The sequence below is a fragment of the Symphalangus syndactylus genome, chromosome 1 (genome assembly GCF_028878055.3).
Source record: "Symphalangus syndactylus isolate Jambi chromosome 1, NHGRI_mSymSyn1-v2.1_pri, whole genome shotgun sequence".
Taxonomy (NCBI): domain Eukaryota; kingdom Metazoa; phylum Chordata; class Mammalia; order Primates; family Hylobatidae; genus Symphalangus; species Symphalangus syndactylus.
Genome location: NC_072423.2, coordinates 107,092,178 through 107,109,242, shown reverse-complemented (window position 1 = coordinate 107,109,242; position 17,065 = coordinate 107,092,178). Strand labels below are relative to the sequence as shown.

At 49.3% G+C, this 17,065-nt stretch overlaps 2 protein-coding genes across 14 annotated transcripts in view; one reads left to right on the top strand and one right to left on the bottom strand.

Annotated features, from left to right (window-relative positions):
- Window positions 1-5,189, bottom strand: part of CHDH (choline dehydrogenase) — a 35,423-nt gene extending 30,234 nt beyond the window's left edge. For 4 of the 9 annotated variants that reach the window (XM_063645699.1, XM_063645714.1, XM_055273866.2 and 1 more), the window contains exon 1: window positions 4,775-5,129. The gene's annotated coding sequence lies outside the window, so the exon portion shown is untranslated. Of the gene's footprint in view, window positions 1-4,513 lie in introns of all 9 variants that reach the window. The other 5 variants (XM_063645717.1, XM_063645709.1, XM_055273863.2 and 2 more) reach the window with 5 other exon arrangements.
- Window positions 5,184-17,065, top strand: part of IL17RB (interleukin 17 receptor B) — a 19,105-nt gene continuing 7,223 nt past the window's right edge. For 2 of the 5 annotated variants that reach the window (XM_055273875.2, XM_063645722.1), the window contains exons 1-8: window positions 5,184-5,340; window positions 7,377-7,401; window positions 8,448-8,588; window positions 10,777-10,904; window positions 11,649-11,775; window positions 14,076-14,123; window positions 15,627-15,769; window positions 16,397-16,471. In XM_055273875.2, the coding sequence (XP_055129850.2) occupies window positions 5,281-5,340; window positions 7,377-7,401; window positions 8,448-8,588; window positions 10,777-10,904; window positions 11,649-11,775; window positions 14,076-14,123; window positions 15,627-15,769; window positions 16,397-16,471 (747 nt within the window). In that variant the 5' untranslated portion in view covers window positions 5,184-5,280. Of the gene's footprint in view, window positions 5,341-7,376; window positions 7,402-8,447; window positions 8,589-10,776; window positions 10,905-11,648; window positions 11,776-14,075; window positions 14,124-15,626; window positions 15,770-16,396; window positions 16,472-17,065 lie in introns of those variants that run through there. The other 3 variants (XM_055273878.2, XM_063645725.1, XM_063645730.1) reach the window with 2 other exon arrangements.

The window sequence follows — 17,065 nt, the reverse complement described above, 5'->3', positions numbered from 1 at the left end:
AGAAGTGAGGAGCGTCTCTGCCTGGCCGCCCCGTCTGGGAAGTGAGGAGCCCCTCTGCCCGGCCGCCCCGTGTCTGGGTAGAAGTGAGGAGCTCCTCTGCCTGGCCGCTCCGTCTGGGAGGTCTACCACGGAGGCCAGAAGCAATGTGGGGGCTGGACGTGGTGGCTCACGCCTGTGGTCCCGGCACTCTAGGGGGCGAGGCGGGTTGATCACTTCGGACTAGGAGTTCGAGACCAGTCTGGCCAACTTGGCGAAACATGAAGAATACAACAGACAAACCAACCAACCAACTCAATGACAACAAAACAGGTCTACCCTGGAGTCATACTCTAATTTTTTCTATTTTCCTCCCTTTCTGATCCTTTATCCCACTTTCTTTTTCTTCCTCTTCCTTCTCCCTCTTCTTTGTCAAATAGAGGATTGAGTTATTATCACTGATCCATATAAAGTCCCTCTCTCATTTATTTTAACTCCCACCCCCATTTCTATTCCCCGACTTCCCATGTGCAACCTTCCTAATATGTTTGATACGCATCTTTTTGTTTGTATGTATTTTTAGAAAATGTTTATTGTTTTTGTATGCAAAAAAAATTAATAAAGAAGCCTTAGTTGTAATAGCCAAAAAAATAAAAATAAAAAAAAAAAAATAAAAAAATAAAAATGATACGAAAAAAAAAAAAAAAAAAAAGAATTAGAAAAAAAATCATTAATGAGCTTTGGGACAACTTCAAGTAATCTAATATACAAATAATTGAAATCTGTAAAGGAGAGGAAAGACAATTGTCCGAACATAATAAAAACTACAAACCAAAAAAAAAAAAAAAAAAAAAAAAAAAAAAAAAAAAAGAAAGAAAAGAAAAGAAAAGCGCAAAGCTAAAACCAAACCACATGGTGATTTTATCAAGTTCACAGCATGGCCTGAGTTTCATCCTCCCTCTTCTTACATAGCCTCACTCATCTTGTCTCTTCCTCCATAAAGTGTGGAATGTGATGCTACATCTAAGACCCATAATATTATTAGTAACAAATAAATTCAAGTATCACGGATCAAAAAATATACCACCGATCCTGTTGCATGTGCCCAACGTAGGGTGACAGGGTGGTCCTCCGTGCAGCCCTATGAGGCTAACTTCATTACCCCTGTTTACAGATGGAGCTTTGAGAGAACAATAGTACCTGTCTCTTCTGCGTTCGAGGCTTTCTTTGAGACCCCAGTGTGATAACAGCAATGTGAAAATCAATGCAAGTACCTAGGAGACAAGGCACAGGGACCACAGCCATGAACAGAACACATGTATGTGATTTCAAGGGGTTTCTCCTAGGAACCAGGAGGAGTGGGATTAACGCTGAGTTAACACTGGGCCTGAGTCTGTGGGCTTTCCTGGGCCAGCCCCTCCTACTAGAGCAGAGAAAATGTGTTTTGTAGCCCTGCTGGGTACAGTGGGGTGCAAGTCCTCAGTGTGGCTTCAGGGTCTTTCCCTCAAAGCAGGCATTAAAATTAAGCTTAACCAGCTGGAGCAGAACATGGGGTTGAGGGAGCACCGACGCCAGGAGTGCTCCCAACAGTTCCTCTCCCAGCTCAGGCTCACCACCAGGGACCCTGGGAGACAGCCAGTATGTGCCAGAAACGGCTCACTCTTCACGAGACAATGAATCCACTGTTGACCAGCCAGGGCCTTGATTAATATTTGCAAAAGAACGAAGTGGAAAATTCCACCTGTGTGGGTGGTGGCTGGACCCGCAGGACATGTCAACAACCCTGATGGCCTTGTTCTCCCAGGGATGGATCAGGCAAAGAATCAAAGGTCTGAATAACAATGACAGAATCTGGGGATTACTGTGATTCTTGGGTCCTAGGGAATTTCCCTTTTTTTTTTTTTTTTTTTTTTTTTTTGGTTCTGCCTCTCCTGCCCCTAAATTTACACAGCACTCTTAAATCCTTCAACTTGCTTTCCTATCTGCTGTTTTGCTGTTTCTTCTGCGTTTCCTAACAGTCCTGCTGGGGAGGCAGAACTAATGTCAGCCCCATGTTACAGATGGAGAAACTGAGGTTCCAAAAGACCAATAGCCTCACTCGAGGCCAACAGATGGTGAATGAGTCGCAGAACCAGGTGGTCTGGAAGCCAGGCATCTCACTACGCTGTGGCTGCACAAAGCCTGTCCCTAGGGTCTGGGTCAGGGCCATGGGTACTTGACCCAGTCAGTGATCTTCCAGGCTCTGGCAGAGGCCCTGACCTTTGCTCTGCCTGTGAAGAAAGAGGAGGAAGTTCAAACCAGCTCCCCTGGGTGGGCAGGCTCAGGCACTGGCCTTGGAGGAAGGTAGGTGTTAATTTATTCATCCATTCAAGCATTTAATGAGCACCTACAAAGCCCCCCCGGACAGGAAGGCACACTGTCTGGTAGCTCTTTCAGAAACCCAGACCTAGCAGAATTTATGACTGAAGGGAGAAGGTCAGAAAATGTCCGAAGGTCGCTTCTCTCATAGACTCAAATCACTTCATCGCCCCTATCACCACCCCATTTTACAGAAAAGGAAACTGCTCTGAGAAGAGCAGTGACTTGCCAGGGCCTCTAGTTCAAAAAGCCACAAAGTTATCAGGCTTAGGCAGCCAAATAAATTGTGTCCCTTCCAGCAGGCCACCTGGGACCTCTCATGCAGGGCCACTTGAGGCATGGCCTTCTGAGCCAGGGGGGAAAACCCCCCGAGGGGAAAGGCAGACACACCCTGTTTGCCCACCTCAACCTCCAGTTGTGGCTGCAGGGCCCTTCACACCCTCTCCTCCACTCCACAGCCCCAACTATGGAACTGAACCAGGTATCACCCCATCCCTAAGCCCCAGGGGGCCAGGGCAGTGTCATTCTGAACCCAGAACAGCAGGAAAGCCACTTGGCCTGGGTCTTGGGTCTCTGCCTGGCAGCCCCTGCCTGAGTACTCCTCCTTCTTACAGCTCAGCCACCTCCAGACCACCCTCACCTGACACTTCCTCCCCTGGAGAAAGAAACTCAGCCCTTCTCTTTTTACAAAACCCCCTCCCCTTTCCTCTTGCCAAGGCTACCTGTGACTGCCACCAACCAGCCTCAGTGCCCTTGGTCTCTCTGCCCCATCTGACCCCATAAGCTCCTCCCTCACTACTGGGCTTTCCTGCTGCAGCCCTTCTTAGACCTCCCCACCTCCTCGGGCAAGCTCTCCTCCCCAGGGCTCTATCCTCCTCTCCTCTCCTCTCCACTGCCCCCTGAGAAAGTGACTCACGAACTCTGTCTCCAGGCCTAACCTCTGCACCCCTGGTTGTCTCAAAGCCCGTGTACCGAACACCACCAAGCTCACCACAGCAGGGCCTGCCCTGGCACACAGCTGAAAAGCCAGCACAGCCCAGAGCCTGGCCCACAGCACAGAATCAGATACTCACGGAATGAATGCATGTTAGTGAATGGCTGCCTGCTCGCTCGTCTCAGAGGGACTAGCCCTCTATTTGCCCTGCACAGCCACCCAGGTGGCCTTTCTAAAACCAAAATTTGATGACCATTTAAGCCTGTACCATTGTTCCTCAGCACCATGGGACAAAGTTCACAATCTTGAGCTTGCAGACGAGGCTGTTTTCATCTGGACTTCCGCAGTAGGGCGGGCACTTGTGTCCTTGAAAATACTTCTCACTGCACTCATCCTCACTCCAGGAGTACCCATCAGCCAGCACCCATGTGTGGTTCACCTTTGCACCCAGCAGGTATTTGCTGAACAGGAAGATGACTATTAGAGCTGAACATGTTCTCAGGGGCCACAGGGCCCAAAGCAACTCAGAGAGGTGGAATGAGGGGCTCAGGGTGGCCCAGTCCCAGGCAGGGGTGCGGCCACAACCTCAGCTGAGTTCCTTGGTCAGGAACCAGAGCAATTCTCTGAAAATGCTACCTGCAACTCCACACGTATGCATGCCAGAGCCCAAACCCCTGGCTGATCCCCAGTCCAAGCGAACCTTAACCAAGCTGGCAGGTGGGCCAGGCCTGGCACACAAGTAGGGCCTCAGCTAAAACAGCTGCTTGACAATACAGCCTCTCACCAGCTGACAACACATCCCTAAGTTCCATACCCCTCTCTAGGCCTCCGCCTTCTCATCTGTAGAATGGAGCTAATTCTGCCTACAAGTTTAAATGGCCCTGAGTTGGTCACCACAATCCTGTCGTTTGCAAACCGAGGGGGCTGAAGCAGCAGTTCCAGCCTCTGTGACTCCACTGTTAGCCCAGCTGATCTTTGTGAACTTTCCCCCAAACCACTGTGTCTCAAAGGATGGTCCCTGGGCCACCCACCCACGAATTACGGGGACGTGGGTGGAGGCTCGTTAAATGCAGATCCCGGGCCTGACCCGGACCTGCCGTCTGGATCTCATTTTAGGCGGCGCTCAGAGATCCCGGGCCAGGGAAACTTGAGAACCGCAGCTCCAAATCGCCAGTGCTGACGGCTTCCGCTTTGGGAGCCCCAGGTGCTGCTGTCCGAACTCACTTGGTGGAAACAGACATTTACCAGAAAGCCTGGGGTCGGGAAGCGGGCACTCCTACCGCTCTAACACCTCGTAGCTGAAAGAACTCGCTCCCTCAAAGGAGTCAGTGCGTTTCGGCAGTCCGCGTTCCAACCGTTTCGCTTCGCGGGGCGGGGCGATTGTGTAAAGCGGGCCCGGGTCTCGGCCTCCAGCCCGGCCCCAAACCTCCGACCCCCAAGCCTCTCCGGGCTTCCGGCCGGGCGACGCTGCTGCGGGGTGGTCGGGGCGCGTCCGCGGCTACTCACCCGGGGCGACTCGGCCGAAGGCCCGACAGTCGGGGTCGGAGCGGGAGGAGCGGGTGGCCGCGGCCCGGCCCCTGCCCCGCGGCACTTTAACCGGCGGCGCCGGCGCCCCGCGCGTTCTCTGTGTCCGGAAACGGGACGCGGCAGTTCCGACCCGGTCGGCCCCGGAGCCGCGAGGCTAGCTGGGCTCCGGCGGGGGCGCGCGAAGCCCGAGGGCGGGTGCAGCGCGGACACCTGGCTCACTGCACGCACGTGTGCACGGGGGCCGGCGCGCGCCGCGGCTGCCCGTGCTCCGCCCGCGCTCGGACACGGCCCATCCCTCCGAGCCCTAGCAGGCGAGGGCGCTGAGACCCGCCCCAGCCTGGGAGGGGGCCAGCGGGCCCGCCCTCTGTCCGGGTGGCGGGAATGGGTCCGCGCTGCGAGAGGCGGAGCCGAGAAGGGGCGGACCCGCGGCGCCGGCATAAGAGCGCAGCGTGCGGGTGGCCTGGATCCCGTGCAGTGGCCCGGCGATGTCGCTCGTGCTACTGAGCCTGGTCGCGCTGTGCAGGAGCGCCGTACCCCGAGAGCCGGTAAGCCCCCGCCAGCACCCCTTCCCCCATCTCCCGACCCTCGAGCCCAGATCCTGACGTCGTCTGACCCGCCAGTCCAGGCTGCCCCGAAGACGTGCGCGGACCGCCGGCTCGAGGGTCGTGCCTGCACCCTCGGGGCAGCCCCGGACATCGGCGTCAGGTTGCTTGAGTCAGGGGCGTGGGAATCAGACAGACCCGGTCTCAGACGCCACTCTGTACTGTTGGTTCTGTCATTTATGCTCACCAAGTTCCAAGTCCCAAACGGTAAAACGAAGGGCAGTACCGAACCCACCAGGGTCTCTTAAGGAATAACGACATGGCCTGCAATTAGCGGCGAAGGGCCTGGCACGTAGTCAGCACTCGTTATTGTTACTTGGGGTCTGCTCACCTGTTGGGGCACAAGAACTGTTTCTCCATTAGCACCCCCTCCCTTTTTGGCCATATTGATTGCCATGTTCACTCGTGAAGGCAGTTTCCTTTCTTCCCCAGTGCCCTGAATGATCGAGGGAATCTTCCGGGTCACTGAAGAGAAAATAGTTCATGCCCCAAATAACCTTTGAAATGATACCCCTGCCCTCTTAGAATAGCATATAGCATCAAGCTCCGTAGTCACCTGCTGGTGGACAAACCCCATTCACTGTTTCCTGATGTCTTCAGCTCCTATCCTTCCCCTCTGTGTCAGTTCAGAAGCCCTCTTGGCTCTTTGCGCTGAAGGGAAGAATTCATCCCTTTTGCTGTAGTTGCTACAAGGCCAACAATTTGAGCTTGGTAGAATTTAGGGTTGTTGCTTGGCTGGTCTCACCGGCCCTTTGATAAGAACTCAGCTCCTGGTATGATGGCTTATTTGTTAAAAATAATAATAATAATAAAGTCTGGCCTGGCGCGGTGGCTCACGCCTGTAATCCCAGCACTTTGGGAGGCTGAGGCGGCCGGATTGCCTGAGGTCAGGAGTTGGGGAACAGCCTGGCTAACATGGTGAAACCCCGTCTCTACTAAAAATACAAAAAGTAGCCGGGCATGGTGGCAGGCGCCTGTAATCCCAGCTAATCAGGAGGCTGAGGCAGGAGAATCACTTGAACCTGGGAGCCGGAGGTTGCAGTGAGCCGAGATCTGCGCCACTGCACTCCAGCCTGGGTGACAAAGTGAGACTCTGTCTCAGAAAAAGAAAAAAAAAAAATCTGATGATATCCCTTAGAGTTCATTTTTTAGAAGACAAATAAATGATTGACAATTTTGCCCAAACTCAAATCACTCAAACCATCAAAAGTCTTAGGAGGTCTTAGAAGGTGTTTGGAAATGTGGATGCTCAGCAGGATATTCCAGAGCTGCTGGACGTATCACACTGAGTCTTGTCATTTGAGCTTGCTGCTTCCTCAAGCCTCAATATTTTAGGTTCAGTATTTTATTCCAGAACCAAAGCACAAATTATTTTTTCTTATGAAAAAACACGAGCAGCTAACTTCAAACGATTTAGTACCAGCCTTTCTTGAACACTAATAATTGCTTATGGTTTCCTAAATTGCTCAGTGAGTCCTTTTGTGTTAGAAGGGGAATATTTTAAAGAACCTGAGGAAAGTACCACGGACTGTATTCAGAGCTTTCTTTTGTTCATCTCCTTAGCATAGCTACTCCTTAACCTGGGGTAGCCCAGTAAATACTCCAGGCTGTCCTAAAAACCTAGAGTTAAACATTAGAGTGCGAAGGGGCCTCACATCGCTCCCAAGTCATCCCCTGCTTGCAGCAGGGAAGGCTGACATCCAGAGACGGATGGAGACCCACCTCTGGTCTTCAAGTGAGGTTATGCACTGGCTTGAGATCAGGTATACCGATGGCTAATCCATGGTCCTTCATAAGCCTAACAGTGGGGCAGCTTAGTTCCTCCCTAAGCTGTGAAGCAGAACCAGTTCATCTTTTCTTTGAAAGTTTGTCACTTGTATATGCATTTAAGGGGAAAATGGTGTTCTGCCTAGTTTGGCAAAGGAAAGCTTGTGGTTTGCCGGCTTCAACATGACGCTTGGTTTTTTTCTCTCCCACAGACCGTTCAATGTGGCTCTGAAACTGGTAGGTGCATTAGAGAATGGGTATTTGGGGCTTTACATTGAAAGCACAGTTGGACTTTTAGGAGGCCTAATATAGGCAATAGGTCATCGAAGACCAGACACAGGGTAAACCATTGCTTTATTGGCTGATGCAGATGAAGTCTCTGTCTGCTCAAAGCAGAACTCTGGGGCTCTGTGGGAATGAAGCCGTGTTTCAGACAGGCTCGCCTCTTGGCCAGTCAGGATGGGACTTGCCATACAAGGTGGAAAGTGATGCCTGCCACTCTGCAGAGGGAGATCAAGGCCGTGGAAGGAAGGTCACTTAGAGGTGGGACCAAGAAGCAAATGTTTCATAGGAGAGCGGGTGTTTGAGGTGGTGGCATTTGAAGAATGGGTAGGCTTCTGCCAAAAAATGTGGGTAGGAAGAGTAAGCTGGAGGAGAGATGGCACCAGCAAAGGTTAGGAGGTGGGAAAGTGGGGGTTGTGTGGGCCAGCTGGCTAGAATCCAGGACCGAAGCCTTAAGAAGGCAGGCCTGACTCTAATAAACATGTCAAATACACTAAATGTATACATGTGTACATACACAGGCACCTGGAGTGGTCCCAAGTGCTCCGTAGGTGAAAGCCAGAAGGTTGAGAGTACTTCTCGATTGCGCCACTGCACTCCAGCCTGGGCAACAGAGCAAGAGTCCGTCTCAAAAAAAAAAAAAAAAGAGAGTACTTCTCTTAGATCAACATTATCTCGGCTATAAATCAGCCAGCACTAAGAAACATTTGGCCTTTGCAGGAAGAACTGAGGAATTGGGTCAGGCGTAGTGGCTTATACCTATAATCCAAGCACTCTGGGAGGCTGAGGCGGGAGGATCATTTGAGTCCAGGAGTTTGAGATTATCTTAGGCAACACATTGAGACCCCATCTCTACAAAAAAACAATTTTTTTTAATTAAAAAAAAAAGAAGTGAGGAATTGTGAATGGGGGAAGGTTTGCGGTGAGTCACTGAGAGGAGATGGCATGGCATCAGACTGGGCTGGGAAGGACAGTGTCATGGAAGTCTTGCTTTTTCCCAGGGCCATCTCCAGAGTGGATGCTACAACATGATCTAACCCCTGGAGACTTGAGGGACCTCCGAGTAAAACCTGTTAAAACTAGTGTTGCAACAAGGGACTATTCAATTTTGATGAATGTAAGCTGGGTACTCCGGGCAGATGGTAAGTTTGCATCCATCAGAGATAACGCCCGAAGTGTCTACTAAATCAGAAATGTGCAGACTATATGAACCATTAATTCACCTCCTAGGCATAACCAACAGAAATACATGCATACATGCACCAAAAGCCACATACTAGGATGATCATAGTAACACTACTCATAGCAGGCAACATTAGAAAGCACTCAAATGCCCAACAGTAGAAAGGAATCACCAAATAAATTCCATTACAGCAACAAGAATGAATGATCTGTAACTACATACAACAATATGGATGAATGTCACAAACATCGGAAGGCAGATTCAAAAGAGTTTGTACATTTATATCTGTGTGCATGCCTGCAGGCATACATGCCATATGATCCAATTTACAGAAAGTGCCAAGCAGACAAAACCAATCTAGTGTTTAGAAGTCAGGATAGTGGCCAGGAGCGGCGGCTCACGCCTGTAATCCCAGCACTTTGGGAGGCCGCGGTGGGTGGATCACTTGAGATCAGGAGTTCGAGACCAGCCTGGCCAATATGGCAAAACCCCGTCTCTACTAAAAATACAAAAATTAGCCAGGTGTGGTGTTGCGCACCTGTAATCCCAGCTACTCGGGAGGCTGAGGCATGAGAATCGCTTGAACCCAGGAGGCGGACCTTGCAGTGAGCTGAGATCGCACCACTGCACTCCAGTAGCCTGGGCAACAGAGTGAAACTCCGTCTCAAAAAAAAAAAAAAAGACTAGGCGCGGTGGCTCACGCCTGTAATCCTAGCACTTTGGGAGGTCAAGGCGGGTAGATTACTTGAGGTCAGGAGTTCAAGACCAGCCTGGCCAACACGGTGAAACTCCATCTCTACTAAAAATACAAAAAATTAGCCAGGCATGGTGGCACATGCCTGTAATCCCAGCTACTTGGGAGGCTGAGGCAGGAGAATAACTTGAACCCAGGAGGTGGAGGTTGCAGTGAGTTGAGACTGTGCCATTGCACTCCTGCCTGGGTGACAGAGAGACTGTCTCAAAAAAAAAAGTCAGGGTAGTGGTTCCTGCTGGGGTAGGAATAACTGAAAGGAAGTATGAGGGGCACGCCTGAGGGAGTTTCTTAACCTGCATACTGGTTGCATGAGTGTCCCGATGCATCAAGTGGTACACTTACGATCTGTGTACTTTTCTGTGTATGTACTTCATGGAAGAAGACAAGGTAAGGCCAGAGATGATTTCCCCCACCCCACTCCAGTTTAGGGAAAGCACTGGCTTAGATAGATTACTTTTCCACTTCAGATGACATCATGAAGCTTTTGGCATTTCCCCAAGATTATGCTGCAAGGCAGCATATGAGTTCTTTCAGTGAGCTGCTCCTGGGATCCTAATGCCCATCCTTTTGGTTTCCTTCTGCTAAATTCAGATTGGAAAAAAGTCTACCTAGTCAAGAGTCAAGAATCCATGAGTGCCAGGCACAGAGAGAGGAGTCACCTACAGTCTCCACCCAGGAGGATTCAGAGGGGTAGGGGAGGGAGACACAGGCACAATGTCAGGGGAATCCCAGAAGGGAGCTGTGCTTCATCTGAGTGGGATAGGGCGAGAGGAGCTGGAAAGGGTCCCTGGTGAGGTTGCTTTAGGTGAGATGCGGCCATAAGGGTTTGGGCCCTTATCTGGCACAGAGTCAGCTCTTTGTTGGCTGTGGTTATAGGCTATGGTGCATGAGTGAGTTGGGCTTTAAAAGAGTGAAACTTGAAGAGGTAGATAATGGGAGGAAAAGACCTTCAGGGAGAAGAACCAGCATGGATAAAGGTGCAATCGGAACAGGTGTGATTTGGTGATGACAGTCTTGGAGGGTCTTTGTGGGTCTCCCTGAGGCCAGCCTCTTCCTCTTAAAAGAGACCCAGAATAGTGCAGAGCTATAGCCACCTTTGCAGGCATCCTGTGAAATTCAAGCTGACCTATGAGGAGGAGGGAGCTTGGGCTTTGGAATCTGAATTCGTATCTGCTGCTTGCTGATGAGTTTTCTAAGTTTAAGCAGAGCTCCCTGAAACTTCCTAAGCCTCACGAACCCCATCTGTAAACTGGAGACAGTGGTGCCTACCTTTCAGTACTATTGTGAATATGAACTGAGACAAAAAGTAAAGCATGCTAGTAAAGAATCTAGCATCAAGTCAGCCACACAGCAAGTGCTAAATAAACCAATGCTCTCTTGCCTATCTCGGCAGCCAGTATCCGCTTGTTGAAGGCCACCAAGATTTGTGTGACGGGCAAAAGCAACTTCCAGTCCTACAGCTGTGTGAGGTGCAATTACACAGAGGCCTTCCAGACTCAGACCAGACCCTCTGGTGGTAAAGTAAGCACTTTTTTGTTTTTTGTTTTGTTTTTTGAGATAGGGTCTTGTTCTGTCACCCAGGCTGGAGTGCAGTGGTGTGATCATGGCTCACTGTGACCTCAATCTTCTGGGCCCAAGCGATCGTTCTACTTCAGCCTCCCAAACAGCTGGGACTACAGGCATGAGCCACCAGACCTGGCTAATTTTTGTAGTTTTTGTAGAGAGGGGTTTCACTGTGTTGCTGGTCTTGAATTCCAGTGCTCAAGCGATCTGCCTGCCTCAGCCTCCCAAAGTGCTGAGATTACAGATATGAGCCACTGCATCCGGGCATAGACATTTTTATGTATTTGGCTAATTGTTGCTGAAAGCTATGCCCTTTGTTTGGGGAGCATGGATGATGTGCTGTTCACACGGGCTGCTAAATAGCTATGACTCAGAGCTTAGAGCAAGATCCCTTGGTTCAAATCCCATTTTCAGCTACTTCTCTGTTTTGTGCCTTTCGTAAGTCAGCATCTCTGGGTCTCAGTTTTTCCCTACCAGCCAAGGGAAGAGAACTGGACTTAAATTATATCCTGGCTTTAAAACTTTACATTTCTCTGATTCTGTAAATTGTGTAATGCCCGTTCTCTAAGTAGACATTGGTTGGAGACCTAAGTTTTCACAGAGTAAGTAATGAAATACAAACTAAAAGGGTAACACACTAAGGTATACTGCTTCTGTATTGCAGTGTTTTGGGAATTGAGAGTTCCTTGCTTTGCCTTTCAGTGGACATTTTCCTACATCGGCTTCCCTGTAGAGCTGAACACAGTCTATTTCATTGGGGCCCATAATATTCCTAATGCAAATATGAATGAAGATGGCCCTTCCATGTCTGTGAATTTCACCTCACCAGGTAAACTTCCTCACTTGTTTATTATTCTTTGTCTTGCTGGGATGCCTGCTTTGGGATATGTACAGTGAAAGCCCAGGGAACCCTGGATAAGGCTTTTGGCCTTGCTAAATCTTTAGTTCCCTTGTGTAAAGCATGGACACAGTAGTAACCGTACTTTACCCACAGAGCAGAGAGAATAAAGTCAGGTAAAATGTAGGAAAAAGCCTGTTCCTGTGTGCCAGGCACTGTGCTGAATACTTGACATGCATCATCTCACTTAAGCATCTCAGCAACCGCAAGGTTGGGATAGCTGCATTTTACAGATGAAGAAACTAAGAGGTTAAGTCACTTTCCCTGGGTGACTTATACACACAGTAAAAGAGAAGCTGACATTCACACTTTGGTCCTTCTAGAGCAATGCACCTGAGCCACTCTTTATATTACTCATGCAAAATGTTTGTTCATTCCAGTCTCAGCTTTCTAGAGTGGGCTGCCTATGGCTGGGCCTCTGAGAATCTACAGACTCCATTTGGCTTGTCCCCAAGCTGTCCATGAGAGGCAGGGTGGTCCTGAGTTGGATGCTGGGCCCTTGCCCCAGCTTTGTGACACAGGACCAGTTCTCTGGTACCACAGCTGCAATGTCACACACAGGGCTGTGATGAGGATGAGACAGGATGGTGTGTGTGAAGGGTCCATCTGAGCCGAGTCACCCATTCCATACCTCCATCCTGTCATCTGTCACAGGCAAGGCATCAAAGCCAAACAGTGATTTCCAATTCACTGCTGGTCTTGGAGATTATGGTCCAGGGTGTTTTTGGTGCTGCACCATTTACTACACGTGGTTTCCAACTTTCTTGATGACAGCAAACCTCATTTTGTTTTCAAATAAGCTTTTTTATTTTGGAATTCTTTTATTATTTATTTATTTATTTTTTAGACGGGGTTTCACTCTTGTTGCCCTGGCTCGAGTGCAGTGGCACCATCTCAGCTCACTGCAACCTCCGCCTCTTGGATTTAAGTGATTCTCCTGCCTCAGCCTCCCAAGAAGCTGGGATTACAGGCATAAGCCACCACACCCAGCTAATTTTTGTATTTTTAGTAGAGATGAGGTTTCACCATGATGGCTAGGCTAGTCTCAAACTCCTAACCTCAGGGGATCTGCCCACCTTGGCCTCCCAAAGTGCTGGGATTACAGGAGTAAGCCACTGCGCCCAGCCTTATTTTGGAATAATTTTAGATTTACAGAAAAGTTGCAAAGATAATACAAAGAGTTTCCATATACCTCTCACCCAGCTTCTCCTATTAATGTCTTGTATTACCATGATACATTTGTCAAAACTAAGAAACCAACATTAGTACATGTCTGTTAACTAAACTCCAGACTTTATTTGGACTTCACCTGCTTTTTCATGAATGTCCTCTTTCTGTTCCAGTTGCATTTAGTCCCTGTGTGTCTCTCCTCTGGTCTGTAACAGTTTCTTAGTGTTTGTTTTTCAGAACCTTGACAGTCTTGAGTGCTGACCAGGCATCCTGTAGAATGTCCCCCAGTTTGGGTTTGTCTGATGTTTGTCTCATGATTAGACAGGGAATTCATACCACAGAGGTGCCAGGCCCTTCTTATCTCATCCCGTCAGGGGTCCATGGCACCCACATGACACCAGGATGGGGGTCACCATCAACACTAGATTAACATGGGGACTGCCAGACTTCTCCATGTAAATCTACTGTTTTTCCCAACTCTCATTTTTGGAAACAAGTCACTAATTCTACCCCACCCTGGGGTGAGGGTACGAGAGTGTTAGGCTTCACGTCCTTGAAGGGGCAGCGTCTACAGATATTACCAAATGTCCTTTTCAAATGATGGATGGTTTTCGAGTCTTCTCTTAGGGATCAAAGATACTGTTTTGATAAAGGCTGTATTTAAATTAGACTCTGGTTATCACGTCATGGGCAGATGTTCTCTGTTTAACAGTAAAATGTTAGAGCCCCATAAAAAATTAGCCGGGCGTGGTGGCGGGCGCCTGTAGTCCCAGCTACTCAGGAGGCTGAGGCAGGAGAATGGCGTGAACCCGGGTGGCGGAGCTTGCAGTGAGCTGAGATCGCGCCACTGCACTCCAGCCTGGGCGACAGAGCAAGACTCCGGCTCAAAAAAAAAAAAAAAAAAAAATTTAGAGCCCCCATTTGAATTTGCCATCTTACATCTGGAATGTTTTGGCAATTTGTTGCAGGTGTGGTATGTGTATGTGTGTGTGCACTTGGCAAAGGGGGTGGGGCAGAGATACCTTTTTCTAAAATGTAAAAACTTTCATTCAAATTTCCAGGCTGCCTAGACCACATAATGAAATATAAAAAAAAGTGTGTCAAGGCTGGTAAGTAAATACAGCATTTGCTTTTATTATTTGAAGAAACTTGTAACTTGAGACAGCATAACTCTCTTCATCTTTGCACAGAAGAAACTGAGCCCTAGGGGAGAGTCGCATATCCAAGGCACCCCCGACAGTGGTGGCAGAAGCACCTATGGCTCCTGATCTCCAGCCAGCACTTTGCCCACTGAGTGTAGCAGCCTGTCCAGAAAGGGGTAGACCCTCAGTACATTTATATAGTGGAGGAACAGTCACAAAGAACCACCCCCACCCACTTGGTTAACAACATTTTAGCCCAAATGGCTCAGCAGTGCCAATCAAAGGCTCTTCCTGATTGATGGGAGTCCTATGAGCCCTTCCACCTGCTCAGACCCTAGCACCGCCCACCTGTGGCCATAGGGACCCTAAGAACCTTCTGTTTGGATTAGCAAACATTCAAGGTGGGAGTGTGAGTTCGCTAAAGGACTGGCCCACAATTACGCTCTCAACTTGTGTCCTCAAACAGGATCACTTTTCACAGGCTAGTGAATTTTACCCCTTGAATTTCGTAGTAATCCCCTTTAGGATTATCAGTCCCTAGTGCCCAATTTCCAAGGGTTTGTGTAAATTTCTGAGTAATATAGTGTTGGAATGCTGATGAGGCTAGTGGTATTTGGATCAGTCCAGAACTTTTAGGCACCCTTCACCGCACAAGGCATCCCTGGTACTCTGTCAGACAGCTGTCCATGCTGTCCTTGCTAGAAGGCGGATTTGGATGCTGAGCTTCCCACCGAGGGTACAGAGAACACTGCAGGTGTGAGGAGGTCAGAGGGCCTTGAAGTCAGTCCTGGACCTGAACTCCTAAAGACAGTTCTGAGCCAGGGCCTGAAATGGTCTCCTCGGTGGAGAAGATAATTTCTGCTATTATACATTGTGTTCCTGGAAATCAATCCAGTCCTTATTTGCAAGTCACATGAATGAAACGACTGACTTTTTCTGCCAGAGCAGACCTATCAGGGTATATCCTCTAAGCTATGAGCCATTTCCTTCTTACTTTGCATCTAGTGAAGCTGGCAGAATGGTCTGATGGATGAACCTCCTGGAACACAAAATATTCTAGTGGTTGTAGTCCTGATCGTGAATTCACTTCCTCTATAATCTTAGACATGTTTTCCAACCCGTGGCTCCTTCTCCCCATCCTGGGAAGGAGAAAATACTGACCCTATCCCTTAACTCAAAAGAGAGGTTGAAAACAGCAGGGAGTAGCAGAACCAATCCGTGCCTCCCACCACACTCAGCCCAGGGAAGCTGTTTTTAGCAAAGCAGCGATGTACGGATCCCCAAACTGTCTTGGGCAGCAAGTACTTTGAGACTCTGGAAACAATGATAAAAAGTTCACTATGTAGCAGCGTCCCTATCTCTTGGACATTGTTCCTGAGAACTTGGATTTGTTTCCATAAAGCCCTGTGGGGAACTTAAATGAGGGAAGAGTTAGCAAGTTCATCTACATGGTTCTCTCTCAACTCATAGGAAGCCTGTGGGATCCGAACATCACTGCTTGTAAGAAGAATGAGGATACGGTAGAAGTGAACTTCACAACCACTCCCCTGGGAAACAGATACATGGTTCTTATCCAACACAGCTCCATCATCGGGTTTTCTCAGGTGTTTGAGGTACTTTTTCTCTTCATCCCCTTCACCTCGCCCTCCAGCTTTCCTTAGTGCATTGAAGGAAAATGGGGACAGTGTTGTCCAAACGTGCTGGGCTACTTTGATGAACTCAACAGATAAAAACAAGTCCCCGTGGGCATCCTGAGAGATGTCACTGTGAACCTCAAACCACAGAAAGAAGGAAGTCTCCGAAGCAGGAAATGAGCCCTTCTTTACACACGGTCTAGTGAAAGGAGTCCTTTTGGGAAGCAAAGCTGCTTTGCTGGAAGCCTGGAATCTACCCACTCCTGTGCCTCATAATTTTTGGGTGGCGGAGGTTGACACAGGGTCTCACTCTGTCGCCCAGGCTGGAATGCAGTGGCACAATCACAGCTTACTGCAGCCTCCACCTCCCGGGCTCAAGTGATCCTCCCACCTCAGCCTCCCCAGGTAGCTGGGACTACAGGCACGTGCCACCATGCTGAGCTAATTTTTTCATTTTTAGTAGAGACGGTTTCGCCATGTTGCCCAGGCTGGTCTCAAACTCCTGGGCTCAAGCCAACTGCCTGCCTCGGCCTCCCAAAGTGTTGGGATTACAGGGGTGAGCCAGTGCGCCTGGCACCTCATAATTCTTGATTCTGTCTCTCTTAGCCACACCAGAAGAAACAAAAGCGAGCTTCAGTGGTGATTCCAGTGACTGGGGAAAGTGAAGGTGCTATGGTGCAGGTAAAGTTCAGTGAGCTGCTCTGGGGAGGGGAGGGACATAGAAGACTGTTCCATCATTCATTGCTTTTAAGGATGAGTTCTCTCTTGTTAAATGCACTTCTGCCAGCAGACACGTTAAGTGGCGTTCATGGGGGCTCTTTCGCTGCAGCCCCCACAGTGCTGAGGTCAGGAGGCCGACGTGGCAGTTGTGGTCCCTTTTGCTTGTATTAATGGCTGCTGACCTTCCAAAGCACTTTTTATTTTCATTTTCTGTCACAGACACTCAGGGATAGCAGTACCATTTTACTTCCACAAGCTTTTAACTGCAAGATGAAGCTGCAAAGGGTTTGAAATGGGAAGGTTTGAGTTCCAGGCAGCGTATGAACTCTGGAGAGGGGCTGCCAGTCCTCTCTGGGCCGCAGCAGACCCAGCTGGAACACAGGAAGTTGGAGCAGTAGGTGCTCCTTCATCTCTCAGTAGGTCTCTTTCAACTCTAGTTTTTGAGGTGGGGACACAGGAGGTCCAGTGGGACACAGCCACTCTCCAAAGAGTAAGGAGCTTTCGTGTTTCATTCCCTGGAATAAAAAGTGCTCAAACACACCAGAGGGGGCAGGC